This window comes from Panicum hallii, chromosome 3, assembly GCF_002211085.1.
Source record: "Panicum hallii strain FIL2 chromosome 3, PHallii_v3.1, whole genome shotgun sequence".
In the NCBI taxonomy this organism is placed as follows: Eukaryota; Viridiplantae; Streptophyta; class Magnoliopsida; order Poales; family Poaceae; genus Panicum; species Panicum hallii.
In genome coordinates, this window is record NC_038044.1 from 9056865 (window position 1) to 9084720 (window position 27856).

At 45.2% G+C, this 27856-nt stretch overlaps 5 protein-coding genes and 1 non-coding gene across 22 annotated transcripts; 1 reads left to right on the top strand and 5 right to left on the bottom strand.

Annotated features, from left to right (window-relative positions):
• Positions 1-1889: 1889 nt before the first annotated feature.
• LOC112885140 (nascent polypeptide-associated complex subunit alpha, muscle-specific form-like) lies at positions 1890-4945 on the bottom strand. The gene is made up of 5 exons (XM_025950807.1): positions 4830-4945; positions 3451-3856; positions 3293-3335; positions 2344-2411; positions 1890-2238 (listed from the first exon to the last, which is right to left on the bottom strand). The coding sequence occupies exons 1-5, from the start codon at positions 4943-4945 to the stop codon at positions 2185-2187; spliced, it is 687 nt and encodes a 228-aa protein (XP_025806592.1). The 3' UTR covers positions 1890-2184.
• LOC112884512 lies at positions 4929-5873 on the top strand. Its single transcript, XM_025949919.1, has 4 exons — positions 4929-4993; positions 5098-5184; positions 5359-5560; positions 5633-5873. The coding sequence occupies exons 1-4, from the start codon at positions 4944-4946 to the stop codon at positions 5642-5644; spliced, it is 351 nt and encodes a 116-aa protein (XP_025805704.1). The 5' UTR covers positions 4929-4943; the 3' UTR covers positions 5645-5873.
• Positions 5874-7136: 1263 nt separating this feature from the next.
• Positions 7137-15827, bottom strand: LOC112885141 (putative disease resistance protein RGA4). Its single transcript, XM_025950808.1, has 3 exons — positions 15766-15827; positions 8746-11854; positions 7137-7189 (listed from the first exon to the last, which is right to left on the bottom strand). The coding sequence occupies exons 2-3, from the start codon at positions 11633-11635 to the stop codon at positions 7137-7139; spliced, it is 2943 nt and encodes a 980-aa protein (XP_025806593.1). The 5' UTR covers positions 11636-11854; positions 15766-15827.
• A 1546-nt stretch (positions 15828-17373) lies between these two features.
• On the bottom strand, positions 17374-19563 carry LOC112883890 (lysine-rich arabinogalactan protein 19-like). Of its 17 annotated transcripts, none has more exons than XR_003226982.1 (4): positions 18919-19563; positions 18661-18805; positions 17824-17945; positions 17374-17718 (listed from the first exon to the last, which is right to left on the bottom strand). XR_003226982.1 is itself a non-coding variant. In XM_025949148.1 (4 exons), the coding sequence occupies exons 1-4, from the start codon at positions 19387-19389 to the stop codon at positions 17665-17667; spliced, it is 636 nt and encodes a 211-aa protein (XP_025804933.1). In that variant the 5' UTR covers positions 19390-19538; the 3' UTR covers positions 17374-17664. The 17 variants fall into 17 exon arrangements, 3 of the variants coding, with proteins under 3 accessions (XP_025804933.1, XP_025804934.1, XP_025804935.1); XR_003226984.1 differs by having other exon boundaries at positions 18763-18805; positions 18919-19551; XR_003226977.1 differs by having other exon boundaries at positions 18661-18854; positions 18951-19540.
• A 1897-nt stretch (positions 19564-21460) lies between these two features.
• LOC112886525 lies at positions 21461-22280 on the bottom strand. Its single transcript, XM_025952448.1, has one exon. It carries the CDS (start codon positions 22172-22174, stop codon positions 21722-21724), a length of 453 nt encoding a protein of 150 aa, XP_025808233.1. The 5' UTR covers positions 22175-22280; the 3' UTR covers positions 21461-21721.
• Positions 22281-22435: 155 nt separating this feature from the next.
• On the bottom strand, positions 22436-22507 carry TRNAM-CAU. Its single transcript has one exon. It is a non-coding gene; the product is annotated as a tRNA-Met (tRNA).
• Positions 22508-27856: the final 5349 nt, after the last annotated feature.

The window sequence follows — 27856 nt, forward strand, 5'->3', positions numbered from 1 at the left end:
AAGCAGAGTACCAATAATTTCAGAAGAAGAATCAGAATAGCAATAATTGAACGAGCAGAGTACGGCCCTGACAAGTGACAATAGAGGGATGGCCAGCTGTCTTGTACAATGAAGCCATTAAATGGATGGTCGGCATACAGCATGCGCAAGTGTTGTTAGCTCAAGAAATCAGGCACGTACTATTTCTTTTCCATTGTTGAAACTTGGAAACGGAAAGTGAACCCTGGCAAAGCATTTCTTTTCCATTCTTTGAGACTTTGAGTATACCCCGATTCCCCTATGAATTAAATAAACTAGCCTATGTGCGGGGCTAATTAATATAAAAATAAATTGTATATCTAATAATTATAATTATCTATCTCACACCTTCTTTCATCTATAAAATATTCTACCACATACTCTAAAATACATATTTATCATTTATCATTTATCTAGTTGCAATAGATTTCATTTTGCATCACACCATGTGTTGATATATATTTAATTGAATCATTTGTTTATGAATTGGTATTCTTATTTTTTTCATCGTACATGAATACATGACGACATATAGCGTGGGTAGTATTTTTATATAGACAATAATATAAATAATATATTAATAATAACAGAAATAGTAATTTAGAATTTTATATTGGTGCACTTTAATATTTTTTTATAATTATATAATTTAGATTTAGTTTTATGGGGTTACTTTAACGTTTAATAATGACATAATTGGATAATTTATATGCAAATTTAGGGGGTTATTTGCATTATTTTTATAATAGTATAGATGGGTAATTTGCATGAAAATTAGGGGTTTACTTTAGATTTTTTTATAATTGGAGAGGTGGGTAATTTAGATACATATTTAGAGGGTAACTTTAGTCCATTTTCATAATAGCATAGGTGGGTAATTTATTAGGAAGATAACAAATCCAATGACTATTATGATTACGATTAGAGTTGTTGGATTGATTAGATTTATCGGATTAATAATAGAATTTTCTATTTTTTTATGAGAATCTCTAAAATTTCTCTAGAGGGTCCACCAATCCTAGGCGGCTTCATCTGGAGACTTCAGAAGGAAGCTTGGTAGTAGTAAGATAACCATGCGCCAAAATCAAAGCACAAGCGAAAACAAGAGGGGACAAAACTTTGTAGCATTGCAATGCCGACCTGATCTATCCTTAGGTGCCTCCAATAATCCTATAGTCGCAAGGCCAATCTTAATAGAAAGTTTCATGAACATTAAATTTCATAGCACATCAGCAAAATTGCTAATTTAGCAAGTTATTATGAAGAGAGAGAATGAAATAGTTTCATCAAATAAGAGACTAAGTTTTATCCTCGTAACACTCAGCAGTCACATTTACCAGCTCACCAATCTTAATAACATTGCAGTGAAACTAAGGCTTAGTTTGGGAATTCAGGGGTAGGCCACCCAGGGAAGGCAAATCCCGATGGGGATTTTGCCATTTAGGGCCTGTTCGGATCCCATGGAAAGAGAAAGAGAAAGTGCAAAACCTTTGCTCTTTTGCACTTTTTTTGTACTTTTGGATCCAAACACCCCAAAGTGCAAAAGGGCAAATGCTACCGTAATTTTGCTAATTATGGATTAATTAGGCTTAATAGATTCGTCTCGTCATTTAGTCCTCATCTATGTAATTAGTTTTTTAATTAAACTATATTTAATATTTCTAATTAGCGTCCAAACATCTGATGTGACAGGAGCAAAAATTTTACCATTTACCCTTTTGCCATTTGCCCTTAGATCCAAACACCACCTTAATTTTTCCCTGGGTTGCCTCTTCCGCTAGGGGCTTAATTCCCTGACACCATTTGGGAATTAGGGGAGGGAAAGGGGATATCCAAGAAAATATCTCAAAAATTCCGGAAAAAATTAAGAAAAAATCAGAAAATGACAATAACATAATATCTCATAATGGGTCAATACTAGGATCATTACAAGACCATAATATCTTTTGAATCAACATCACAAATTCATTGCTGTCTAACCCTATGCTTCACAACCATACAAAAGATACTCAAATAATGTCACCAAGACAATATGCCATCACATAGCAAGATACATGATGTTTTCAAATTTAAAAGAGACTCAAATAATGTCAATGAACATAATTTAGAGCAAGGTCAAACTAGCATCTATGTGGATCCGGAAAGTGATGACAAAACCGTGCAATATCAGGTAGTCAAGTCCCTCAAGAATCCCCTTGCTGTTGTAATCCCATAAGCCATCTGCATGTGCCAATGAGACAAATTATCCGATATTAGTTCTCTAGCATCAAGCGTAGTTTAGTTATCTAAAATAACCAGTATACATGTTCAGGTGCAGGATAATACTAGTGAAATGACAATGACGATGGCCAACAGATTCCAGGTGTGGATAGCATAACTCAAAGACCAGTCAGCTGAAATTGTAGTTAAAGTTGAAAATGAAGTTTAGCTGCAATCAGCAACTGTACCTACCAAGAAAAATGGAATCACAAAACTTGTAACAGTTTTATTCAGAAGAAGCAAGTGTCTCTCACACCAAAACAGTAGCTGGTGAGTTGGTCAAGAGTAGGGAACAAAAGAAACACACATAGAAAAAGTATGTTATGTCAAGAGTGTAAAACGGATACATCATTGAACAAACACATAGTGAGGCAAAACAGCAGGACCATAGTTTGAGCTGCTCAGCTTGCATTTGATCAATAAACCCCAATTGGCTGATCAGAACCTGAGCCCGGCCAATCACCTATATATGCTAGCACTGGACCTAAACATAAGCCTATTCATCCACTTGTCCTAAACTCATAATTGCTCAAGCTCATGAAATCAAAGGTACAGATGGTATAAGAAAACATGCTCCTGTAATTGATATTATTGGACAGGCAAGAATAGAACAGAGCAAGGCAAACTAAAGTAGAGCTAGTGATCAGCATGTTCGTATAGCAAGTTTTTGAAGCCCGAGGGTGACTATAAACACAAGTACACAACAGACAAAGGCATATAAATAATGTCCATATTATAGTGCATAACTAGTTCATTTATTTAAGAGATGTTGCATTTTCAATAGTCAGTCAAGCTGCTTTCTTCAGATGTCATCAGAGTTCACAGTTCACATCAAAGTATGCAATGGCTTGATCTACGGATTCATAAGCTAAAGCATCAATTGCAAGAGAATAGGGTTATTACCTGTTAATTACAGAGAATGACATATTTAATATGCATAGGTACTTGCTCGCTTGCTTGACAGAGAATCAATGTAAAGCAATTTTCCTCAGCAACCAGAAGAATTGTAGCTTACTTGGGCCAACAATGTCGAGTGAAGAGATCAGCAAGTAGTGAATCTTGGAGGTGGCAACCAATCAGACGAAAAGTCACCAAGATCAACAAGATCTAGGAATCAGGAGAGAGGAGATCAAACCCTAGGCAATATAGGAGAGAAGGAGAGGAAGAACTCACATATGACGAGGAGGAAGATGAAGTGGAGGCACCGTGGTGGCTGTGGAGGCGGCGGCCGAGGTGATGGCGCCGTCGCAGATCGAGACGCCGAGGGGTGCGGAAGCGGAGGGGCGTCGCCAACGGGGAGCAGGGAGCTGCAGGGGGTGGCGTCTGGATGAGGAGGCGGAGCGGCAGCGCCGAGCCGAGGAGCGGAGGTGGAACGGCAGCGCGAGCAGGGGAGCGGAGCAGGCGGCGTGGCGGCGGCGCGGCGCTCGGCTCGCGTCGCTCGCGTGTCGCGACCGGCGGGGAGATGCGCCCGGACTCGAGAGATGGCGAAGAGCCTCCCCGTGGAAAACTCGCGGGTCGGGTCAAGTTTCCACGCGGGCCGAAGGCGGGGATTCGGGCTCCCAAACTGGCCCTAAGAATTCTACATCATTCATCGCCGACCTAACCTGCCCTGCCCCGAAGGATGCTTCCATCACCCCTATAACGTGCTGAAAGTCTACTCTCCATGTACCCTTCTGACAACCACCCGTAGAGTGCAGCGTGCATGTGTCCTCGATCCACGAGCTCCTCGCTAGCGAGGAACGAAGCACTGGCGAGTTAATTTTTTGCTGCTCCCCCTCATCCACGTCAAAACACTGATCAGCCATCAATTAACTAGCTCAAATCTCCTTGTTGGGTCACCCTCACCAAACCGGCTAGCCCCATTAAATGTGGCCGAGTACCCCAAACGGCAGCACACATGTCAATGGCAATAAACAGGGAACCTAGATCATTTTACCTCCTCATTAATCCATGGAGTATCTGATAATGACTAGAGCGACAACTTTATTAGGGCGTGTACAACGCCCTTAAATGGGCCGTCTCTACAGGGGGCGCTAGGGTGTTTTTGCAAAAAAACACTGGAGCCATCGCCTGGTGGGGAGACGTCGCTGGCTCTTCATCCAAGTTGGAACCGACGATCCCTCCTCCGACTGTATGTGTTCGTCCGTCTCTTGCAGATCCAGTGCGCCAGCCCTCCTCCGATTCTTCGTTGGCGCCAAATCCAGGTGCAAAATCGGTTCCCCTCCCAATTCCCCGCCATCTTCTCTCCCAAATCTCACTTCTCTGGCTCTGGTTCGGCGGTGACGATGCAGAACAAATCGGGATCGACCGGCCGTCGGTCGTCTGCTGCGCTGCGCTCGACCACCGGCCGTCGGCCCTTTGTGGCCCCATCTGCAGCCGCCGCCGCCGCCGCCGCCCGGTTTCCATCTGCTGGCGGACTGCACTTGGGCACTGGCATTCATGGATCCTCACCCGGCGGCGGCAACATATCCTCTCCCGGCGCAGCTGGAGTCCCATCATCTGCAGCCTTTCAGGGCTCCACTCCTGTCGCAGGTTCCTCGGCTGCAACTCACCCCAGCGACCCTAGATTTCCCTTGGGCAAAGGCGTCCATAGCTCATCCCCTGGAGGTCGCCCCTCCCCTGGATTCCCCTTGGGTGCAGGTTCGACCGCTGGCTTCACTTCGTCCATGTCCCCAGCACCACGACCTTCTTCCTCCTTTTCTGATTTATTTGAAAGGTAATCGATACTTGTTCAATATGGCTGCTTGCTTGTTCAGTATTCAGCATATTTGCTTGCTTTCATGTGTTGAGTACAACTGATTGCTTGCATGTGTTGAGCAGAACTAGTTCTGCTTCATCCCCTGGCAGCGCTGCTTTTGCTTCATCCCTTGGCGGAGCACCACCCTCCTTTTCAGACTTGCTGCAAAGGTACCTTCTCAGCCATGGCATGCTATGTATGAAATGGTACTGCAATGACATGGTTCATGAAGTTCTGAACTAAGTATAATCTGGGCATGTATTTAGTAGAAGCAAGTATTGTGGCAAGTATAGTTGTTCAATTTAACAGAATGCCATGAAGTTCTGTTTCTTTTTATTTTTCAGTTCTGACGGGCTTATGAACTACATGATGATGGGCCAACAGCGTAATCTACCTAAGAATTCGCATTTTGTTGGAGGAACATCATATTGCACACAAGTGGAGGAAGCTGATGACAACCCTGTTGACATCGAGGGCAACGATGGAGACGAAGAAGTCAGGACTGAGGCAAGACTAATATGGAAACCAGAGGAAGATGGGAGAGTGGTATGTTCATAACTTAGCTTGTTCTTGTTCTATCAATTTCAATTTGTACTTACAAATTCTCTTTGTATGCAGATGAGTGCTTAGCTCAAACACTCCATGGACCCACTTCGTGGAAATAATACGAAGTCCGATAAATATTGGACGGAAGTCCAGGAGGAGTACAATCAAGCTACTGTAAAAAATAGATGGAGAACCACAAAGCAGGTTAAAGACAGATGGTACAAAATCAATAAATTGACAAATTTGTTCAATGATTGTTGGTTGAAAGCTAAGAGGGTTTACACCGGTGGATACTCAGATGAAATGTGGTTAGAGAAAGCACATAAATTCTTTGAGGAGGAGAACAAAGGATTACGTTTTCAGCTTACGAATGTTTGGTACATGGTTCGTAATGAGGCGAAGTGGATGAGTTATAATGATCATAGTCAAGGCAAGAGGAAGGAGATGGAGAAGGGCAGCACACAAGAAGGAGGACTGGAAGATGTGACCTCCCTGTGTGGCGCTTGTTCATATGCTATGGCAGCTGCACTCATCACTCTCTGCTTTGTTTCCACAGTACCAGATCTGCGGACCTTGCGCCTTTGCAGAATCACTGGCCGGTGCCTTTCCTGGCTCATCTCAGTCATGCATGTACTTGTATTCACTTTTTTTTTTGTCCTGGCGCTTCCGGAACAACTTTGCTGCCATTAACCTTACCCTGTTTTCTTCTTGCATGTAAATTGTTCTCAGGATCAACTTATTAAGGCTCATGACATCACCAGTGTTTAAAGTTCCATTGCAGCATTACTGATTAGTAACTATGAATTATGCATCCCAGGGAAGTTAGTTACAGAATAACTTCATCGCCATTTTTCTGCCGTTCATGTAAATTGTTCTATGAACTAATTTGTTGCGGTTCATTGCAATCACCATTCTGTTCAACTCCATTGCAGCATTACCAGGAGAAACGTTGCAGCAGGACATTTTTTAAGAAACCGGGTAAACGATGAAGCCTCTGCGGCTTGCACAAGATTGGTCTATCCAAAGACTTGCAGGATCGCTGCACGCTATTCAGTATTGGATACCCACGTGGAATAAAGTTCAGTTCAGTGCATTTCAAAAGACAACTTAAAACAGCTTGTCGAACAACAACAAGAGTGAGTTGGACTGCTGATCTATGGCAAGTGTCTTCTGTAGTCATGTAGAAAAACACATAAAAAATGAAAGTGCTACTTGTGTTTCGCTTTATACTAGAGCACACACGAATTCAAGCACGTCTCACTTGAAAAGAAAAAAAAAATAAAGATGCTAAAAAAACTGGAGCATGGAGCTCTACATTCTAAATTCTTCAGCTTGCAGCCTGGGACTTGTTTTCTGCTCAAAATCAAGGCCTTCAAATAATCTTCAGAAAGGGCATGTAATACATTCTACCCCGAGACACAATAACCCACCATTTTCTGGTCTGGTAACGATCCTACAAGGAAGTCACGCACACACAGGGGCAGGGGAGTCAGCATTAGAAGATAGCATCATTCGAAATTAATCAAGCACACTAATATTACTAACCTTGGCGATAACTTTCATCGGGTCTTCGATCTCATTTCAAGCACGCCAGCCGCCTCCTGATTGCATATTGCCATCCTAGCAGATCTGGCCATGATCATAGATGATGTTAGAATTTACGCATCAAATGAACAAGAAATTAGAAAAGTGGATATATAGGGATTTGCGATCCAATAGTAAAACTTGTAAAAAGTGCATCATTAATCTGTGCCTAAACTTGCTGACTAATTTTTACGTGTTTAGATATCCAAATGTGGAATTCTGAAAGTTAAATGGTTTAGTTGGCACAACCGCACATAAATATAGCATTTAGGTATCAAAATGGTTTAATGTATTTATCATCAATGCTTGGCTAGAAGTTCTAAACACTACTAAATTTTTTTTATCACGAAGTCGTACCATATCCTGTCGTAACTAATAGTGTGCTCAAGTCACGAGTTGCTTTTAGTCAACACCAATGGAGCTCCTGGTCACAATAAATGAAAGCAAAAACTGGAGGTTACCTTCGTAACGGGCGTCTAGCGTTTTGTCCTCGAGATGATCCAGACGTTGCTGTAGGATCGGGGGAAGCAATTTTATACCAGGACAAGATTCAATCCGAAGAGCTCTAAGAGATGAGTACGCTTGAGGCCCATTCGGCAAGGACTGCAGGCTGCTGCAATCATCAAGGTAGAGGGCTTCCAGAGACGGGAGCCTTCCTAAGCAAGATTCCAGCGACTTCAATTCACGGCAATGCAAAATATCTAATCTTTGGAGGGCATCCAGCTGTCCTGATAGGGATCGAAGATTGTGGCATGGCCCAATCTTCAAGGTCTTGATGGACGGAGGAAGATTGGCAACCTCTGACAAGCCATTGCAGAACCGTATTGTTAGCGATTCTAGGAAGGGAAGAAAGCGATGGTTGACTGATGATGACAACTTCAGCACAGCTCTAGACGCCCCGGCCTCACTGCTGGACCCTGGACTTAATGATGGCGTATCCTCCTGCTGGCCTAATACGATAGACTCAAGATTATGGCAGATGTAAATCATTAATCTCTTGAGAGATGCCGGTAGGTTGGGAACCTCTACCAGAGAATCACAAGAATATATACGTAGAGACTCCAGACATGGAAGGAGTTCTCTCCGTTCTGGCGCAGATTGCTCGGATGCTTCTTGTGTGCGTCCTGTCAATTTGCTGCAGCGCCAAATACATAACGTCCTCAAGGATACTAGGGCCTTGAACACTTTCTCTGGCCAGTAGACAAGACCATTGCATTCCCGAATTTCTAAATCTACCAGCTGTGCAAAACATGTCCATAGATCCAGTGCACTTGAGTGGGAGAACAAAAGACTGCATTGACATAACACCATACGTGTCAGGGGGGATTTACGATCCCATTTCCCCTTGCCATGCACCAACTCGCTCGAATTTTGATCAGCCACAGATTCTGTTTCTTCGTCATGGCATTTCAAATCCAGGCTGGACAATGAAGCGATATATCTGCTAGCAGCCTGTAGGGACAATATTTGTTGGCTGGCTCCAATTACTTGTAATAAACTTAGCTTCGGTGCCTCGGGTAGAATTATCAACTCTGGGCAACTCCAAATTGTTAGCTTCTCAAGCCCAATAAATTTTAGATCTTCTCCTGGAGTTCCTTCACCTGCTTCCCATTTCTCAAGGGTTGTCAAATCAACTAATATTAGTTCCTTCAATGCTGGAAATGCAGAGCGGCACTCAGTCTCGACCCCTCCAAATGGTGGTTTAATAACTGACGCTTTCGGCAATGTAGCTAGACTTTCACAATCGCTGATTGACAGCTTCTCAAGCCGAGGAAATATTACATTTTCTTCTACAGTTGCTTCATTTGCCTCCCATCGCTGAAACATCTCCAGGTCATCTAATTCCATTTCTCTCAAAGCTGGAAATGCAGAGCACCACGCGGTGTCACATCCTCCAGACGATTCTATAATCAATGGCGCCATTGGCAATGAAACCAGACTTTTACATTCTTTGACAGATAACTTCTCAAGCAAAGGAAATGCTGGCTTTTGTCCTGGTACCTCTCTTGTGTCCCACCATGTCTCAAAATTTGGCAATCCGCACAAGCGAAGAACTTTCAGAGCTGGTAACTGCCAGATTGCAGGAAGCTTCTCGAGCTTTTTGCAATCAGATAACTCAAGCTCCACTATGTCTTGCAGCTTATTCATCCATGTCGGACAAGTGTCGCCACTGTAGGAATATATCCTGAGAACCTTCAGCCCATCATGAGGTTTTAGACCTTCCAATACCTCTTTATCACTATTTTGTGCCTCCTTGTCTCCACCAGTCCATGTTAGTGTCAACCTGGTCACCTTTTCCTTATTTCTGAGATTTGCCGCATATGCATCCGCTTCTCTCACATTTTCTAGCTGTCTTAGCTCCAACTGACCACCAAGGTTGTTTAACCGCCCCAATTCTCCCACCTTACTGCAACCAGAGCTAGCACCTGCCACAAAGCATGTAAGTGTCTGTAGGGAAGTGAGGCATCTAAGGTCAGCAGGCATGCTCTTTAACTGCCAACATTCATGAGTGTAGAGGTGACGGAGGGCAGTCATATATTTCATTCCCTTGGGAAGTCGTTTAAGACTCCGACAATAAGAAAGGTTCAATGTTTGTAGATGATATAGGATGCTTATGTCTTCAGGGAGCGATTCGATATTACTTCTTGAGAGATCAAGATACCTTAGGTGATGAAGACATCTGGCATTTGTAAATGAAGCTGCAAGTGTTTGGATCCTTAATGCTCGTGCACACCTGTATTTTGACAAACACTGCAAGTCCTGATCTAGATTTCCCTCACATATCAGTGTTTGGAGAATCGGAGCTCCTTTCTCTAGAGAAGTATTCAGAAGAGTTTCTGGTTCATATACTGACAATAATAAATGACGAGCTAAATGTGGAAGGTCCTCACTTTTACTCTGTTTTGTAGTTATAGCAGCACATTCTTTTCCCATAGAATCTAGTGCAACATCATGCATAAGGTCATGGATCTTACAAGTAACTCTAGAGACCTCTGTATCATTGAACTCGAATGGGACCCCCTTCACGTCCTGGAAAAATGACCTTGACGCCAACTCAATGAAAATATTTTTACCTGAAATTTCAGGATGTTCTTCTCCTTGTTGCTCGGGGATAAAACCATTGGCCATCCATAACTGGATCAATATTTCCACATCAATCTCATAATCCTTGGGAAACATAGCACAGAAAGCAAAGCATTGCCGCATATGTGATGGCAAGCAGTTGTAACTAAGCTTGAGTACTGGTAAGATTCCGTTTCTATCATCACAAATCTTTTTTCTTCTTAACACATCCTTCCATTCACGCACGGTGGTCTTGGTTCTTAACACAGAGCCCAATGCTGTAGCAGCTAAAGGAGAACCAACACATCTGTTGGCAACATCACCAACCATGTTAACTAGTTCACGAGGCCAATCCTTTTCTTGTTTTGAACTGAATGCTTTTGATTTGATAATTTCTTCTATGAATTTTTTACCCAATCTTCCAAGTTCATAGGCTCCTTTAGCTGTACCCATCATTAGTTGAGCGACTGCCTGATTACGAGTTGTTATCAGCACTGAGCTACCACTGCCACCATGCTGAAGGTAGGACTTCAATTTTTCCCACTTGTATGCCTCATCATGGTTCCAGACATCATCCAATACGAGCAGGTACCTCTTCCCATTCACTGCACTTTGAAGCTTGTCCAATGCTGAACTTCCATTCGGGTGACAACCATTCTTGGCAGCTTCTTCCACAATACTTTTAGCTAGGGAATCCACATCAAAGTTGTCTGAGACACACACCCAGAGCCGTAGCTGGAAATGCTCCTGAATCTCGGGGGCATTGTAAACAAGCTGTGCTAAGGTGGTCTTTCCCATCCCCCCCATCGCGACGATGGGAAAGATAGTGAGATTCGCATTGCCAACTTGATCAAGCAACGCCTTAACAACCTTCTGCTTGTCTTCAGCTCTTGATTCTCTAGCAATGTTTATAGGGTCCACGATAGCAGGACTATCCTGCCTCAAGTAATTTATGGGCACTGGTGGGTCTGGTCGGAATTCGAACCTGAAGGCATTCATCTCTGCTATAAGGACATCAAGTTCTTGCAAAATCATACGGAGCTTGTTGCCCATCTTGTAACGGAACACAACACGGTTGTGAGAAGGGAAGAGCTTTATTACATCCATGCCGAGCTCCTTGTAGTGACCCTCCTTCTTAGCTTTGCGACGGAGCGCCTCATACTTGAATTCATCCAAGACGTCATTCGCCTGGTAGGCCATGTTTCGGACCCCCTCCAGCCAAGCCTTCGCCCCTTCTCTCTTGGCTGCCGCCTGCTCCTCGGCGTTAGCGATGACGTCCAGAATAGCCGGCAGCTTGCGCTTGAGGACCTCGTGTTGTTTCTCCAAGCCCTCCATCACCTGGTACTGATCGAGGAGGTAGCTGGAGGCCTTCTCCTTCACCATGGACACCAGTGGCCCGACCACGACGGTGGCCAGTACCTCAGCCATCGGAACACCTGGAGCTCGGAACTGGCGCGCTCCTTCAGTTGCTGGGTGGAGAGGGTGGCGAAGCTAGACAATGGGTTGGGCTGAAGGTGCTTTCGGGGGGAATGGAGTGACCTTCAGGAAGCCATAGTGGGTCTGGAGAATCTCCATGGCGTAGAGACAAAGACTCCATGGCGTAGAGACAAAGACTCCGAGGGATTCGCGACGCGAGAAGCAGAGTACCTGTAACATTCCATGTTAGCACTTTGAAAGTTTGTTTAACAAAAATCGTGAATTTTAAAAACCTTTGCGAATTATCTTGGTCTGGAAGGATTGATGAATTTTATTTGATTGGATTTTTGAATTGCTTGATTCAAATTGTGTGGGATTTGAATTTGAAAGGACCAATCAAATTCAAATCCAAAACTTACCCACTAATACCCCTCATGGGCCACCAGCCCACAGGCCATCGCAGCCCAAGCCTAGCTGACCCCTTCCCCTTTCCCCCTTCCTTTCCCGCACGACACGGCCCAGCGCCACCGGCCCACAGACCACCACAGCCCGCCAACGGCCACGCCCCGCGCGCCCCTTCACCTTTCCCCCGGGGCAGCTGACGAGAGGACCCCGCCAGTCAGCTTTCCTCCTCCTCCTTCGCCAGTCGCGACCCGAAGTTTCCGCTCCGCTCGCTGCTCCGCTCCGCCCCGCAGCACCCCGCTCCGCAACGCGACGCACCGCCCCGCCTCGCGTCGCCGCTCGCCCCGCTCCGCGACAGGGAGCCCAACCGCCGCGCCCTGCCTTCCCCTTCGCCGCGCTCCTTTTTCCCCTTTTCCTCTTTTCTTCCCCGCCGTGGCCCCGCTCCCTCGCGTCATCCGCCAGCCGCGCGCGCCTGTCTCCGCTCCGCGACAGCGCAGTGCAACCGCCGTGCGCGCCCTTTCCCCCGCACCTCGACCGCCCGCGCCGCGAACCCTAACCCTAGCCGCGCTCCCTCCGCGCCGCGATGCCGCCACGCGTCCTGGCCCGGACGCCAAAAAGCCCCGGCCGCAGCCGCTCCCGAACCCTAGGGCCGCCCCATAAGAACCTCACGGCCGCCGCCCGAAGCCCTAGCCACCCACGCACTTTTCCCTTCCCGCCGTCACCACACCAGAGAGAGGGAGAGAAGGAGGAGGAGGAGCAGTGCAAGAGGAGGAGGACCAGGAGCCGAGCGAGGAGGACGACGCCGCCGCCGCCATTGGAGCTTCACCAGGCCGGCGCCCCGTACGACGACTTCAACGCCGCCGCTCATCCTGCACGGCCCCGGCCCACCTGCACCAGCCCACCACCGTGCCAAGTGACCCGCCAGCGAGCCCTCGGTGAGCGCTACCGCCGCCGTCCCTTTTCCTTCCCCCCTGCTGCCGGCGATGCCGAGGAGCCTTCTGTAGCAAACCCTAGGGACCCCCTTCCCTTTCGGCCGCCGTGCCGTCTTTTCGTGCAGGAGCCCGCCGCGCCGCCACCGTGCCCCCGCAAACGCCGTCGCCCCTCGCTGCCGTGTCGTGCCGCGGGCCCGGAATGCCGGTGCCTCGCGCACGGCACGGCCGCGCCGCGAATCTGGAAGGCCAGACCCCTCGCGCGGGAGCGCGCACCCGCACCGCGAACACGGCCAGTGCCTGCCCTCGCTTCTGGCCGCACCCCCAACCTTGCCTCGCCACGACCCCGCCATGGCCTTGCCGTGCGCGGTGACCACGCACCGACGCCGCAACGTCGCGTTCGCGTCGCGGCCGACCCTTTGGGGATTTTCCCCGAACACCTTGCGTGTGTCTGTTCGCACACCCACGGCACCCACAGGCACCGCACGCACACCCCCGCCGTGGCCGATGCGTGGGCCGGGCCGTCAGCGAGAGAAGAAGGAGCAGAGGCAGCCCAAGAAGCGTGGAGGAGAAGGCTGCCAGCCCACTGCGGCCCAGAGATCATCCCGAGCCGGCCCAAGACGCGCCAGCCAGCCCGAGGACCGAGCCGGCCTGCTGAGTCGCAGGCCGAGCTAACCCCGCGAGCCTAAGCCGAGCCTGTTGGGCTTTGAGCCGGCCCACCACCACTTTTGGCCCAGAACCAAACCAAGTCTTTTTCTTCTCTTTTCCCGGCCTGACCCGAGGGGCCCACCTGTCAGCCTCAAGGCGAGGCTGACCAGTGGGACCCGTTGACTGTGGACCCCCCTTGACCGTTGACCGTTGACCGATCAACGCTGACGTCAGCAGGGCCCACTGCTGACGTCAGCAACCCCGGACCCCCTGATGACGTCATGCTGACGTCAGCGTGCCACGTGGCACACCCTGGATGCTGCCACGTGTCCCTATTGCCTGATTTTCCTTTTCCAGAATTTCTTTATTAATTTCAGAAATAGATTTTTCCTTAGAAAATTCATAATAAATAGACCGGACCTCCGAAAATTATGAAACCAGTTCCATAATTCTTCTAAAATCATGAACCACCCGTTAGAGTAGGCATTATGGTGATTTGGATCTTATTTGTAGAGTTTTGTGCATATTTGCACTTTGGTCCCTACTCTTACTCGTATTTACGAATAGGACCCGACCACGAGGAGTTGACCGACGGCCAGGACTACCCGGAGGCCCAGGAGGACTTCGAAGAGACGCCAGGTTCACGCCCATCTACGATTTGAATTCCTATTAGGCATTTGCTTGTAGATATGCTATCGCTATATGTGTACTTATATCGAGATGAACCTACATGGCCTATTTCATGTACCTTGCTCCTTGCCAACCTATCCTACTTGTTTATTATATGAAATGCCTTGTAAATCCTTAAATGTGTATGTGTGGGAAATGGATGGATAGTCTTGGCGTGTGTAAAGTGGTTCTCTTCAGGAGTTGGTGATTAGGGTTTTAGCCGGGAGTGGGCAACCTAACTCGATCGTGGATCGAGGGCTTGGGGTGTGTATCTTGGCACACCCTACGGAGTACCTGTGGCGGGTACAGTTTTGGTTACGAGGATGAGGTGTTGGGGGCACCCGTTAAGGGTGCAGTCGCGGACCACCGTGGTGGATACGCTTTTGATGAAGATGCCCGCTTCGGCAATTAAGGACTGGGTGAGAGTAACTATGACTTGTGGGAATCTGTTAAGCGTGCACACCACTTACCCATTATGAGGGTGGGCCCGGTCCGGGGTTAGCAAGTGCAGTACCAAGCCGGTAGGAGGATCGAGTATCAGTGCATGGGGAGGAGGTACTGACCTCACATTCCCTGAGACGCATGGGAGGCTTCACAGTCCCGAGGCGACCTTCCGTGGGAGGATGCGCCCAAGACCCGGGAAAGCCGGATGGTGCCGTGGCTCCTAGTTCCGTTTCAGTAGACCGGTGTTTCGTATGGTAGTCGGCTGATCTCCGGCTAGTGTCGATTCGAGTGGGTCCAGGTGTACAACCCCTGCAGGGTGAAACCTATACGTACAGCCGTGTCCTCGGTTATGGACATCCCTACTCCTCTGTTGCTCTTATTAGTTAGTGTTACTCATGATTTCTACCTCCCTCTAGAATAACTTCCTGTCAGGGGGCAGTTGAGATGCGAGGAGAGGGAGTTCTCGCATCGACTTGGTGGTTTTGGAAGGTGTGTGTTGACCGGGAGTCCGGGATGCCGGAAGGGCCCGAGTCGGGAATGAAAGGAGATGTGTATACTTATATATATATTGCATGCATAGGGAAACTCTAGCTTTACCTCTTGAACTCTGTTATATCCGTAGTATAGACCATGCTAAAGCTTGCATTCAGATGGTGACATGAACCTATCTCATTCCTTAGGGATAGCCTGGTACGATGCAGGATCCGATCCGGAATTCGACCCCAACGACGACGGGTGGTACGACTGAGGCCCGAGCTACGCTCAAGTCGCCTGTCGAGGAGGTTCCCGAAGATGAAGGACGACGGATAACCTAGCTGCCATTTTGCGCCTTCTGTTTGTTCGACTTAGCCGAGAGGCTTGTAATAAATTCCGTACTACAGATCCTTTGGATTTATGTAATAATTAAATCCGTGTTTGACCTTATGATGAGTATGACTGTGATATTATGCCTGAAATGAGTTCTGTATGTGATAGCGCTTGATCCAGGGACTATCATGATGATACAGGGAGTCGGATTCCTCGATTCGGGAATCCGGTTCATTTCAGTACCAATAATTTCAGAAGAAGAATCAGAATAGCAATAATTGAACGAGCAGAGTACGGCCCTGACAAGTGACAATAGAGGGATGGCCAGCTGTCTTCTACAATGAAGCTATTAAATGGATGGTCGGCATACAGCATGCGCAAGTGTTGTTAGCTCAAGAAATCAGGCAAAGCGCAAGTGTCGGCATACTATTTCTTTTCCATTGTTGAAACTTGGAAACGGAAAGTGAAACCTGGCAAAGCATTTATTTTCCATTCTTTGAGACTTTGAGTATACCCTGATTCCCCTATGAATTAAATAAACTAGCCTATCAATATATGCTCCCGCACGGGCTAATTAATATAAAAATAAATTGTATAGCTAATAATTATAATTATCTATCTCACACCTTCTTTCATCTATGAAATATTCTACCACATACTCTAAAATACATATTAATCATTTATCATTTATCTAGTTGCATTAGATTTCATTTTGCATCACACCATGTGTTGATATATATTTAATTGAACCATTTATTTGTGAATTAGTATTCTTATTTTTTCATCGTACATGAATACATGACGACATATAGCGTGGGTAGTATTTTTATATAGACAATAATATAAATAATATATTAATAATAACAGAAATAGTAGTTTAGAATTTTATATTGGTGCACTTTAATATTTTTTTATAATTATATAATTTAGATTTAGTTTTATGGGGTTACTTTAACGTTTAATAATGACATAATTGGATAATTTATATGTAAATTTAGGGGGTTATTTGCATTATTTTTATAATAGCATAGATGGGTAATTTGCATGAAAATTAGAGGTTTACTTTAGATTTTTTTATAATTGTAGAGGTGGGTAATTTAGATACATATTTAGGGGGTTACTTTAGTCTATTTTCATAATAGCAGAGGTAGGTAATTTATTAGAAAGATAACAAATCTAATGACTATTATAATTACGATTAGAGTTGTTGGATTAATAATTATGATTAGATTTGTCGGATTAATAATAGAATTTTCTATTTTTTATGAGAATCTCTAAAATTTCTCTAGAGGGTCCACCAATCCTAGGCGGCTTCATCTGGAGACTTCGAAAGGAAGCTTGGTAGTAGTAAGATAACCATGCGCCAAAATCAAAGCACAAGCGAAAACAAGAGGGGACAAAACTTTGTAGCATTGCAATGCCGACCTGATCTATCCTTAGGTGCCTCCAATAATCCTATAGTCCTAAGGCCAATCTTAATGGAAAGTTTCATGAACATTAAATTTCATAGCACATCAACAAAATTGCTAATTTAGCAAGTTATTATGAAGAGAGAGAATAAAATAGTTTCATCAAATAAGAGACTAAGTTTTATCCTCGTAACACTCAGCAGTCACATTTACCAGCTCACCAATCTTAATAACATTGCAATGAAACTAAGGCTTAGTTTGGGAATTCAGGGATAGGCCACCCAGGGAAGGCAAATCCCGATGGGGATTTTGCCATTTAATTTTTCCCTGGGTTGCCTCTTCCGCTAGGGGCTTAATTCCCTGACACCATTTGGGAATTAGGAGAGGGAAAGGGGATATCCAAGAAAATATCTCGAAAATTCCGGAAAAAATTAAGGAAAAATCAGAAAACGACAATAACATAATATCTCATAATGGGTCAATAATAGGATCATTACAAGACCATAATATCTTTTGAATCAACATCACAAATTCATTGCTGTCTAACCCTATGCTTCACAACCATACAAAAGATACTCAAATAATGTCACCAAGACAATATGCCATCACATAGCAAGATACATGATGTTTTCAAATTTAAAAGAGACTCAAATAATGTCAATGAACATAATTTAGAGCAAGGTCAAACTAGCATCTATGCAGATCCGGAAAGTGATGACAAAACCATGCAATATCAGGTAGTCGAGTCCCTCAAGAATCCCCTCGCTGTTGTAATCCCATAAGCCATCTGCATGTGCCAATGCGACAAATTATCCGATATTAGTTCTCTAGCATCAAGCATAGTTTAGTTATCTAAAATAACCAGTATACATGTTCAGGTTCAGGATAATACTAGTGAAATGACAATGACGATGGCCAACAGATTCCAGGTGTGGATAGCATAACTCAAAGACCAGTCAGCTGAAATTGTAGTTAAAGTTGAAAATGAAGTTTAGTTGCAATCAGCAACTGTACCTACCAAGAAAAATGGAATCACAAAACTTGTAACAGTTTTATTCAGAAGAAGCAAGTGTCTCTCACACCAAAACAGTAGCTGGTGAGTTGGTCAAGAGTAGGGAACAAAAGAAACACACATAGAAAAAGTATGTTATGTCAAGAGTGTAAAACGGATACATCATTGAACAAACACATAGTGAGGCAAAACAGCAGGACCATAGTTTGAGCTGCTCAGCTTGCATTTGATCAATAAACCCCAATTGGCTGATCAGAACCTGAGCCCGGCCAATCACCTATATATGCTAGCACTGGACCTAAACATAAGCCTATTCATCCACTTGTCCTAAACTCATAATTGCTCAAGCTCATGAAATCAAAGGTACAGATGGTATAAGAAAACATGCTCCTGTAATTGATATTATTGGACAGGCAAGAATAGAACAGAGCAAGGCAAACTAAAGTAGAGCTAGTGATCAGCATGCTCGTATAGCAAGTTTTTGAAGCCCGAGGGTGACTATAAACACAAGTACACAACAGACAAAGGCATATAAATAATGTCCATATTATAGTGCATAACTAGTTCATTTATTTAAGAGATGTTGCATTTTCAATAGTCAGTCAAGCTGCTTTCTTCAGATGTCATCAGAGTTCACAGTTCACATCAAAGTATGCAATGGCTTGATCTACGGATTCATAAGCTAAAGCATCAATTGCAAGAGAACAGGGTCATTACCTGTTAATTACAGAGAATGACATATTTAATATGCATAGGTACTTGCTCGATTGCTTGACAGAGAAGCAATTTTCCTCAGCAACCAGAAGAATTGGAGCTTACTTGGGCCAACAATGTCGAGTGAAGAGATCAGCAAGTAGTGAATCTTGGAGGTGGCAACCAATCAGACGAAAAGTCACCAAGATCAACAAGATCTAGGAATCAGGAGAGGAGATCAAACCCTAGGCAATATAGGAGAGAAGGAGAGGAAGAACTCACATATGACGAGGAGGAAGATGAAGTGGAGGCACCGTGGTGGCTGTGGAGGCGGCGGCCGAGGTGATGGCGCCGTCGCAGATCGAGACGCCGAGGGGTGCGGAAGCGGAGGGGCGTCGCCAACGGGGAGCAGGGAGCTGCAGGGGGTGGCGTCTGGATGAGGAGGCGGAGCGGCAGCGCCGAGCCGAGGAGCGGAGGTGGAACGGCAGCGCGAGCAGGGGAGCGGAGCAGGCGGCGTGGCGGCGGCGCGGCGCTCGGCTCGCGTCGCTCGCGTGTCGCGACCGGCGGGGAGATGCGCCCGGACTCAAGAGATGGCGAAGAGCCTCCCCGTGGAAAACTCGCGGGTCGGGTCAAGTTTCCACGCGGGCCTCCTGCCTGGGGAAAAGGCGGGGATCCGGGCTCCCAAACTGGCCCTAAGAATTCTACATCATTCATCGCCGACCTAACCTGCCCTGCCCCGAAGGATGCTTCCATCACCCCTAACGTGCTGAAAGTTTACTTCCATGTACCCTTCTGACAACCACCCGTAGAGTGCAGCGTGCATGTGTCCTCGATCCACGAGCTCCTCGCTAGCGAGGAACGAAGCACTGGCGAGTTAATTTTTTGCTGCTCCCCCTCACCCACGTCAAAACACTGATCAGCCATCAATTAGCTAGCTCAAATCTCCTTGTTGGGACACCCTCACCAAACCGGCTAGCCCCATTAAATGTGGCCGAGTACCCCAAACGGCAGCACACATGTCAATGGCAATAAACAGGGAACCTAGATCATTTTACCTCCTCATTAATCCATGGAGTATCTGATAATGACTAGAGCGACAGCTTTGTTAGGATGGAGGGAGTACTTTGTTAACAAGGCGATTTGACGGCAAGCGCCACTAGGGAAAACTCAAATCTCAAAATCTAAGAAATCAACACTAAATCAAATGAAATCGTTAAGTGCACCTCCATTTAGGTACAGAGCCAAAAATCCCAACCAGATCAGAGTTGAGAGCTTTATAGAAATCAAAGCTGGAGGCAAGTAAACCGACGAAAACAAACTCTTGGGAGGAGCTCATGGGCATGAAGGAATGACTATCCACATCATATTTAGATCTCCAATTCTGGGCCTAGAGCTCCTTCCTTTCCTGTTTCCTGTAAAAACCTAAACAAAAGCCTCAAAGCAAATAGCGCCTTTTCCTCTCTCCTTGTGTAGGGCTTACACAAATTACACTTAAAACTTGAGCACAATGTCCCTATGAGCTAAAGGCACCCATATCCATTTCCTGCATGCATCTTAAGGCAACCCTATGACTTGGTCACCAAATCTTTGCCTGAAAACTCTCTGCCGGCCTCTGTTATCTTGAGACCGGAGTGGGCGCCTTGCATGACTCGCCACACACCGGCAGGTCTACTTCTGACTTCAACTGACTTGGACTGGTCTGAGTCCAACTGGTACAAGATCATACACGCCTTCTTCAATGGTTCATTGGCGCACTTGATTGTCCACGTAGGGCTAGACTACCTCTGGCACTGGGCTTCCATGACCATTATGAACTCTGGACCTCAGCTGATCTTAATCTTGATCTCATCTCTGTTGACCACCCCAGCACCTCCATACAACAATCATCCCAGGATTAGTACAGCACTTCCATGCAAACAAAAAGATCATCAAATCCAAAATGCACTTCACTCTCGAGTCACTATGCATGGAGGGTCAGGCAGGCCACAACACGCCAGTTGAACTTACAGCCAAAGGTCATTAGACCAGCACTCCAATGTATTGCTGTACCCGGCAAAGACTCAAACCGATGGCCAAAGGACAGTTAGACCAATAATCACTTGGAAAAGTTAATGTGTAAAGTGTAAACTCCAGCTAGGCTGGCTCCCAACTGCTGGTGCCGGCCCAGGAATGCTGATCAGATCACCAGCCAGCATTTGGTTAGATGCCCAGAAACAAAAAAAAAAGTTCAGTTATACCAGTTTTAGTCGAAATCCAACAAAGTCAGAAATGCAAATCTAGACTTCAAATCGATGCCAATCACTCATCACAAGCATATAGATGGACCACAGTATATATCCACGAGGTTTCTCAGATCCTATTCCAGCTAACCTGGATTTTCTTATCGGATCACCAGCCTTTTCATCTGACTTGGCAATTATTATGAGAGAAGGGTCAAGTAAAGCCTATCATTGTGTTTACAATCATACTTGAATGGATGACTGCTATCTTCTATTCATACAATCGCAATACGGCATATGCTGATATTATTACTCTCAGGCACCTCACCGGTAGAGCCATTTGCACAATGAAAAATCTGAATGCATGTGGTTTAGTGTTTTCTCTCTAGTTACTACTCCATCCGTTTCAAATTGTAGGTCGTTTTGGCAAATCTAGATATATAATTTTTTCTATGTATCTATACATAGTGTATATCTAGATGCATAAAAAACTATATATCTAGAAATTCCATAATTGATTTGATTTGATCAATTCAAGTGTCTATCTACTGCAGTCCAAATTTATGCAATGTGCACACAGAATAAATGCAAATGAAGCTCAATCCTAACACAGGAACACAATTCTACTTTAGCTTCTCCTAATTAGTATGAAAAATGGAACGCCTCAAAGGTGGCCAATTCGAACAGATGCTAAATCAATCACACAGACAGATTAGCTTCGGATCTACCACCAGAAAGAACACATCGGCATTGCCACAGATCGTTGGGCTACATTATTCACCAATCGAAACACCTAGGAATCTCAATTTCAAAAGAACATGTGTTTCCGCCCAAATTTCCTCCCCAAATCCAAACCTCACGGCAGCCTAGTCCTCGAGCTGCTTGAGCTCGGCCTTGAGCTGCTCCATCTTGAGCCCCATGGAGCGGCGGAGCGCGTCGGCGTCGGCGGGCGGGAGGCGCGCCAGGAGCGCGTCGAAGGCGGCGAGCGCCTCGTTGGCGGCGTCGCGCGCGACCGATGCCTCCTCGTCGAAGTAGACCGTCTCCTTGCTCTCCATGGCCGCCTCGATCTCCTCCCGCGCCTCCGAGAACTTGCGGTTCACCTCGTCCACGTCCTTGCCGTAGTCCGCCGCCGAGGAGAAGGCGCGGCGGCTGCCGCTGGCCGGGAGCGTCGCCACCGGGAGGGGTCGCCAATCCGCAAGCGCGGGCGCGGGCGTCGCCTTGGGTTGGGCTTGGCGGGCCGCCGCGCCGGGGGCGCTGGCGCCGGCCGGGCGCAGGAGGGCGGCGGCGGCGCGGAGGACCGCGCGAGGGTTTGGGCGCATCTTGCGTAGCGTGTGGTTCGTCTCGTGTTCCTTCCCCGTCCAGCAATTTCGGACTCGGAGGTGTCTCTATTCTTGGAATCACGGCTGCGAGTGGAGGTATGAAATATGTTATTATCGAATGTCTAACGAATGAGTACATTGGCCATGGTATTGCTAGAGCAGCAAAATCCAGCAACAGAAGAGAAACGTAGAGAGCAGTAAAATGGAAAAAAAAAAGTCCAGCAAAAAGGGGAAAAAATAAACGGAAGCCCAACTGAGATCTATCAGAGCCAGGTTTCGATCCTGGGACCTGTGGGTTATGGGCCCACCACGCTTCCGCTGCGCCACTCTGATGTTGTTATCCTAGTACATACTAATTACTATAACACCTGAACAATCGCACCCATGCTCTCTTCAGCACTGAACTTGATCCGTTTGATGGTCATTCTGAAGCTTCACGTACTTTTTACTGCCCACTGAGTACTGGTCGCGTTCGCATCATGTAATTCATAAAGGCAGGTGAATGTCAGGACAGTGGCCAAAATGCTTTGGCATAGTCATAGCATAGTTGAACAGTTGACTTGGCATCCAAAGATTCTGATTGCAGTATACAGATACAAACTTCAAAATCCATAAAAAAGTGAACACACTCGAAAGTTTCCAAAGCGTTAGAGAACAACTAGCTCTAAAGCAAACGTATCTCAAAGTACAGAGACCTGTTGAGAAGATAAGCGTGAAAAGGAAATGGTGAATCTGGTTGCAACAGATGAACAATAAAATGGTTCTTCGCAGAACAAACTGCAAGGTTCGAGATTCAACTGAGGTCAGAAAATACTAGATCATGGCAACATCTGGAGTTGCCGTTGAATTTCTAAATCATAGTGAGAACTTGAGTTGGAAGACTTGGAAGGGTTTCGCATTGGAGTAGATAAGAACCCTCTATTTCTTCAGCTGAACTCAATGCCAGATCGCATTTCAAATTGAACTTTTCTTTCTATGGTTGTGTCCTTTGTTTTCCTACCAGAGTTGATTCCTTGACATCTCTCCCCGATTGTTTTTCTTTCTTGTGCTGCATGATAAATAGTAAGCTGGTTAAATTAGGCAGAGCAGTGTCAAAATGAGGGAGCACATAGGAGAATGAAGTACATCAGAGTGTCATGTGCAGAAAGCCTGAAATCACTGCTCATGTAGCAACCTAAGAAGCAATTTAGTTGAAAAGAAGCATGTAGTCCTGTAAAAGAAAATTGCTCCGTAAAAAATTATTTGATGAAATGCAGGGACCGTATTAGAACCTAGAAGTACGATAGTAGTAGTTGTTGTTTTATGAAATCAGTAATTCGTTTTGGAAATGTCAACAGACATATGTGCATATAGGCCTGTAAAATGATTGTTAAGAAAGGTATTTGTAACACTCTAATTTTCAAATCAGGAATCTAAATAAATTTTGCTAGATTTTCACATGATCCATAAGATTTTTATTCAATTTCTTTTAAATTTAGAACATTTACTGTGAACTAGAGATAATTTATTTAGCCATAAAAGAAATAGAAGGAAATATAGCTCTTGTACATTTCATGCCGCATTGCATTGTTTTATTGCTTGTCTTTCATTTGAATTTAAATTTCAAATCTAAATTCAAATATATTTGAATGCATTTTTTCTCTCTCTTTCTCCTCTTGGACCGGCCCAGCTGTCCCTTCCTTTTTCTTTTCTTTCCTGCGCGGCCCAGCCGGCCCAACCTCCTTTTCCTTGCCCCCCCCCCACCCCGCCCCGCACGGCCCAGCCGGCCGCTTTCACCTCTCCCCCGGCCCAGCGGCCACACCCAGTCCCCTCTCTTCCCTCCCTCTCTCCCTCACCGCCAGACAGGACCCGCCTGTCGGGCCTGTCCCCGACCTCGAGCCAATCTCGGACTCGCGCCCGAATCCGGCTGTGGCCCGCCTCCCCACGGACCTCGGGCCCGCACATCGAGGCCCTATAGCTATCCCTATTTAAGGCGCCGCCCCAGCACCCCGGATCCCATCAAAGCCGCAGCCGCTGTCCCTCGTCGTAAAACCCTAGCTCGCTCGCGCCGCTGCCTTCGTCGAGGTCGGGTTCACCGACGCGCCACCACTCCACCACCTTCAGCCGTCGAGCAAGCACCGCAGGAGCTTCGCGCAGTGGTAAGCATCGCTACCGGCCGCCCCTCCCTTTTTCCCCACCTCCTCGTGCGCGCAATCGCTCGCTGTCGGCCTGTCACCACCGTGCCGCGCCTCGTCGCCGTCCGCCTTCCCTGGCCCTCAACGCCCTATCCCGAGCCCCTAGCCGATTTCCCCTTCTCTCTCTCTTTCTCCATGCCAAACCCGAGCTAAAATCATGGCCGGAATCGTGTAAACAACGCAATTCCTTGCGAGCCCGCCGCCGTGCGCCATCGCCGGCGGCGTCCAGCGCCGCCACCCCGAGCTGCCAGCCGCTCCCAGTCACCCGATCTAGATCCCACGGTCTAGATTCGATCTAGACCGGGGTCAAACAACACTGTACCGGTCAACCTAGGTTCTTTTACATGTTAGCCCCTGAGTTTTACCAAAATCAACCCGCGATCCACGGCAGTTCAAAAGTATTTACAAACAGATCCTTTTTCTTCTATTTTAGCCTTTCTAAAATAAAACCCGCCATCCCTAACCTCTCGGTTTCTCAATCTGAACCATAGATCTAAGATTTATTTATATTTTATCCCTTGATTTCTTTGTTTAGAGCCCTTTTAGTTTTAAATCTTTTACAAATAAGCCTATAGACTCATGTTTTAGCCATAACTTCTTCGTTTTAACTCCGTTTTCATCGATTCTCACGCTCGCGCGATCCTTGCGATGCGTACAGTAGCTTTATAATATTGTTTTGCTCTGTTTATATTGTTTGGTTTATTATTTTTTATTTATTGTATTTTCTTGATTGAATATACTTGTGTGTTGCGATAGATGGTGCGCAGTTTGAAAATCCGCAAGAGCAAGGCTTTAAAGACGCCCCCTGAGAAGCAGCGGTACTTTGAAGAAGGCAAGTGGTCCTTGATCATATTCCGGGTCTAATAACTTTCTAAATACATAATTTTACCTTATATGCATGCATGTGTCTATAATACGATGGATCCCAAACTAAGGATATGCCTAGTTTATATTCGAATTTCCTTGATTAAACCTGGGTTGTTTACTTTATGTTGTAGCTACGCTAGTTGCTTCTACTTGTTTTATGGTTGGATAACTTGGAAACTATGCTACACTTGTTTTACTTCATATTCTGGAATAACTTTACGGTGATAATTATAAGATCATTGTATTAATTAAAATATGGAGAAACACCCAGCAAAACAGTGCAACCATAATATTACATGGCTCTGGTCTTGGCTAATTAATTAGAAACTTTAGCTTATGATAATCTTACCGAAAGGGTAAGAGAGTTGCATCGTTAGGGTATAGCTCGGTCTTCTTGAGGGTATAATATGATCACGTCTGCCTCGTTAGGGAGAGTTATAACCGATTTGATTTGAAATATTAGTGAATTGTCATAAGTTAGGAAATCTTTGTAAAGGCCTCGTAGTGAATCCCTGCCACTCACCTAGGAAGTATTTAAGGACCTTGCAAATCCGGGCATCAAGGGAAACATGAGTTGTGGGTAAAGTGTACAACCTCTGCAGAGTTAAAACTGATATATCAGCCGTGCTCATGATTAAGAACGACTTGGACCCTCATATGATAATTGAACTTGAAGGTCATCTAAATTGATGTTATATCGTTACTTATCTCTTTTATTTATTTAAGGGTTGGTATATACTTACACTTAGTTAATGCTTGCTAAATAAAATTTGGTCAACTGAAAATGCTTATCGCAGCCAAACCTTGTCAGCTTTTCCTTAAATTTTGATCTTGCATATCATATAATTTACTCCACTTACTTAGTACCAACTATAAGTGTAGTCACGCTTGTTTTATTAAAATCAATACTGCTCAGAACAAGATAATTGTCCGGAGTTCTCTGAAGATTTTGAGGAGTTTTAGGCGTATGTCTCCTAGTCATCTGCATGTGAAGTTGAAGTTCCGCTGCTAGTTACAAACGTTTATTTGTTTGCTTAAGATTAAGACTTTCGGTCATGTAATAAAATATCTTAATACTCTCTTTCGTTATGATATTGTTTCGGATATACACTGTATCGTCTATCATATGTGTGTAAACTTGATCCTAGCATATATAAGATGCATTCGGTTCCTTTCCAAAACCGGGTGTGACATCATTTCAGCTCAATATAGAAAACTAGTTGACAACACATGTTAGTATTTCCTTTTTTGTGCTTTACTCGCATAGCAGTTCAACCAGAAGTAAAAGACTGACCTAAGCAAAATAGAATCTGTTAAGAACTGAGGACTGGCATTTAGCCATAACAAGGGAGATTACAGTTTCTGCAGTATGACATGTTAATTTCACCTTATCTTTTTGTTCCTTCCTTTCTCTTCTATCCATTATATTTTTCAGTATAGAATGAAATTCCAGTAGTTTGGCTAACAACAGCACAGCCTTTGGAATCATTTATCATTTGCATGTCGATAAGTAATGCACATATTATGAAATCTTTTGAAAAAAGGATGTACCTTTGGAAGAAGACCTTCCGCAGACATAAGCTCATACAGTTTGCGCATGGTTGTTTCTTCTTCTACCTGTATTAAATGACAGGCACAAATTACCATCTATAAATCATCTTCTAGATGACAATCTTTATATAAAAGATCTTACTATCTAGGGCCAAGGAGCACACCTGAAGTTTATGCAACTCGTGGGACATTGCTCGGTATGTTCTCATTAGTGCTTGATTTTGCCTCTCCAGATGCCTGCAGGTCCCTTTATGTTACATAATGAGCTAAAGTTACAATCCATTTAATCCAAAAAGACAAAAGGCTAGTTAAGAAAGTTTACTTGGACATTTCAGCTGAATGCTCTGGTTCCATTATCATCAAACAACTGGATACTCCTTCCTAGAAAATATCCATCAAACAATCCTTTCAGATCAGCTAAAATATGGTACTACTTCATCTATATAATCATAAACACACAAACACTCTGCAGTGTATACTCTGCGGCTCTGCGCTATCCAGAAAATGTGCCAAGTCCAATTAGCAGATTCTTCATGGTATGTGGTATAATAAAATCTAAAAGCGCATGCCATATGTAACATCAGGTTCTTTTCATCTGAAGAGCGCATTGCAAAGATACTACCGATTTAAAAGGGTCGCCACATGCAAACTACTCCATGGCACTGTTGTCATCGACCATTACTCAAGCTTGAAATTGAAAAAAGGTCAAGAAGTTTGCAGTAAAAATCAATAAGTGCTATTGGAAAATGACAGAACCAAACAAATTTGTACAGTTCAATTGAAATTTGACGGCAAACATGACTAGACAAAAGAGGAGTTCTTTGTTCAAGAAACAGGAAATCAAATGGCCAACAAAATTCAGCTAGCTTCAGTGTCTGTTCAGGTACAAGAAGTTTGGCAAGATGCACTTTCTATTCTTCTAGAGTCATAAAGAACGTTTTTGATACCTATACTGAATCGATTCAGCAACTGAACAATCCTGACTAAGCTGAAAATTTTCTTGCAATTGCTTGTCAGGACGGAGGGTAATAAAAGGCAAAGGTTTTGGGAGCTCTGACTTAACGGGGCATATGGGCTCAATTGAACCCGA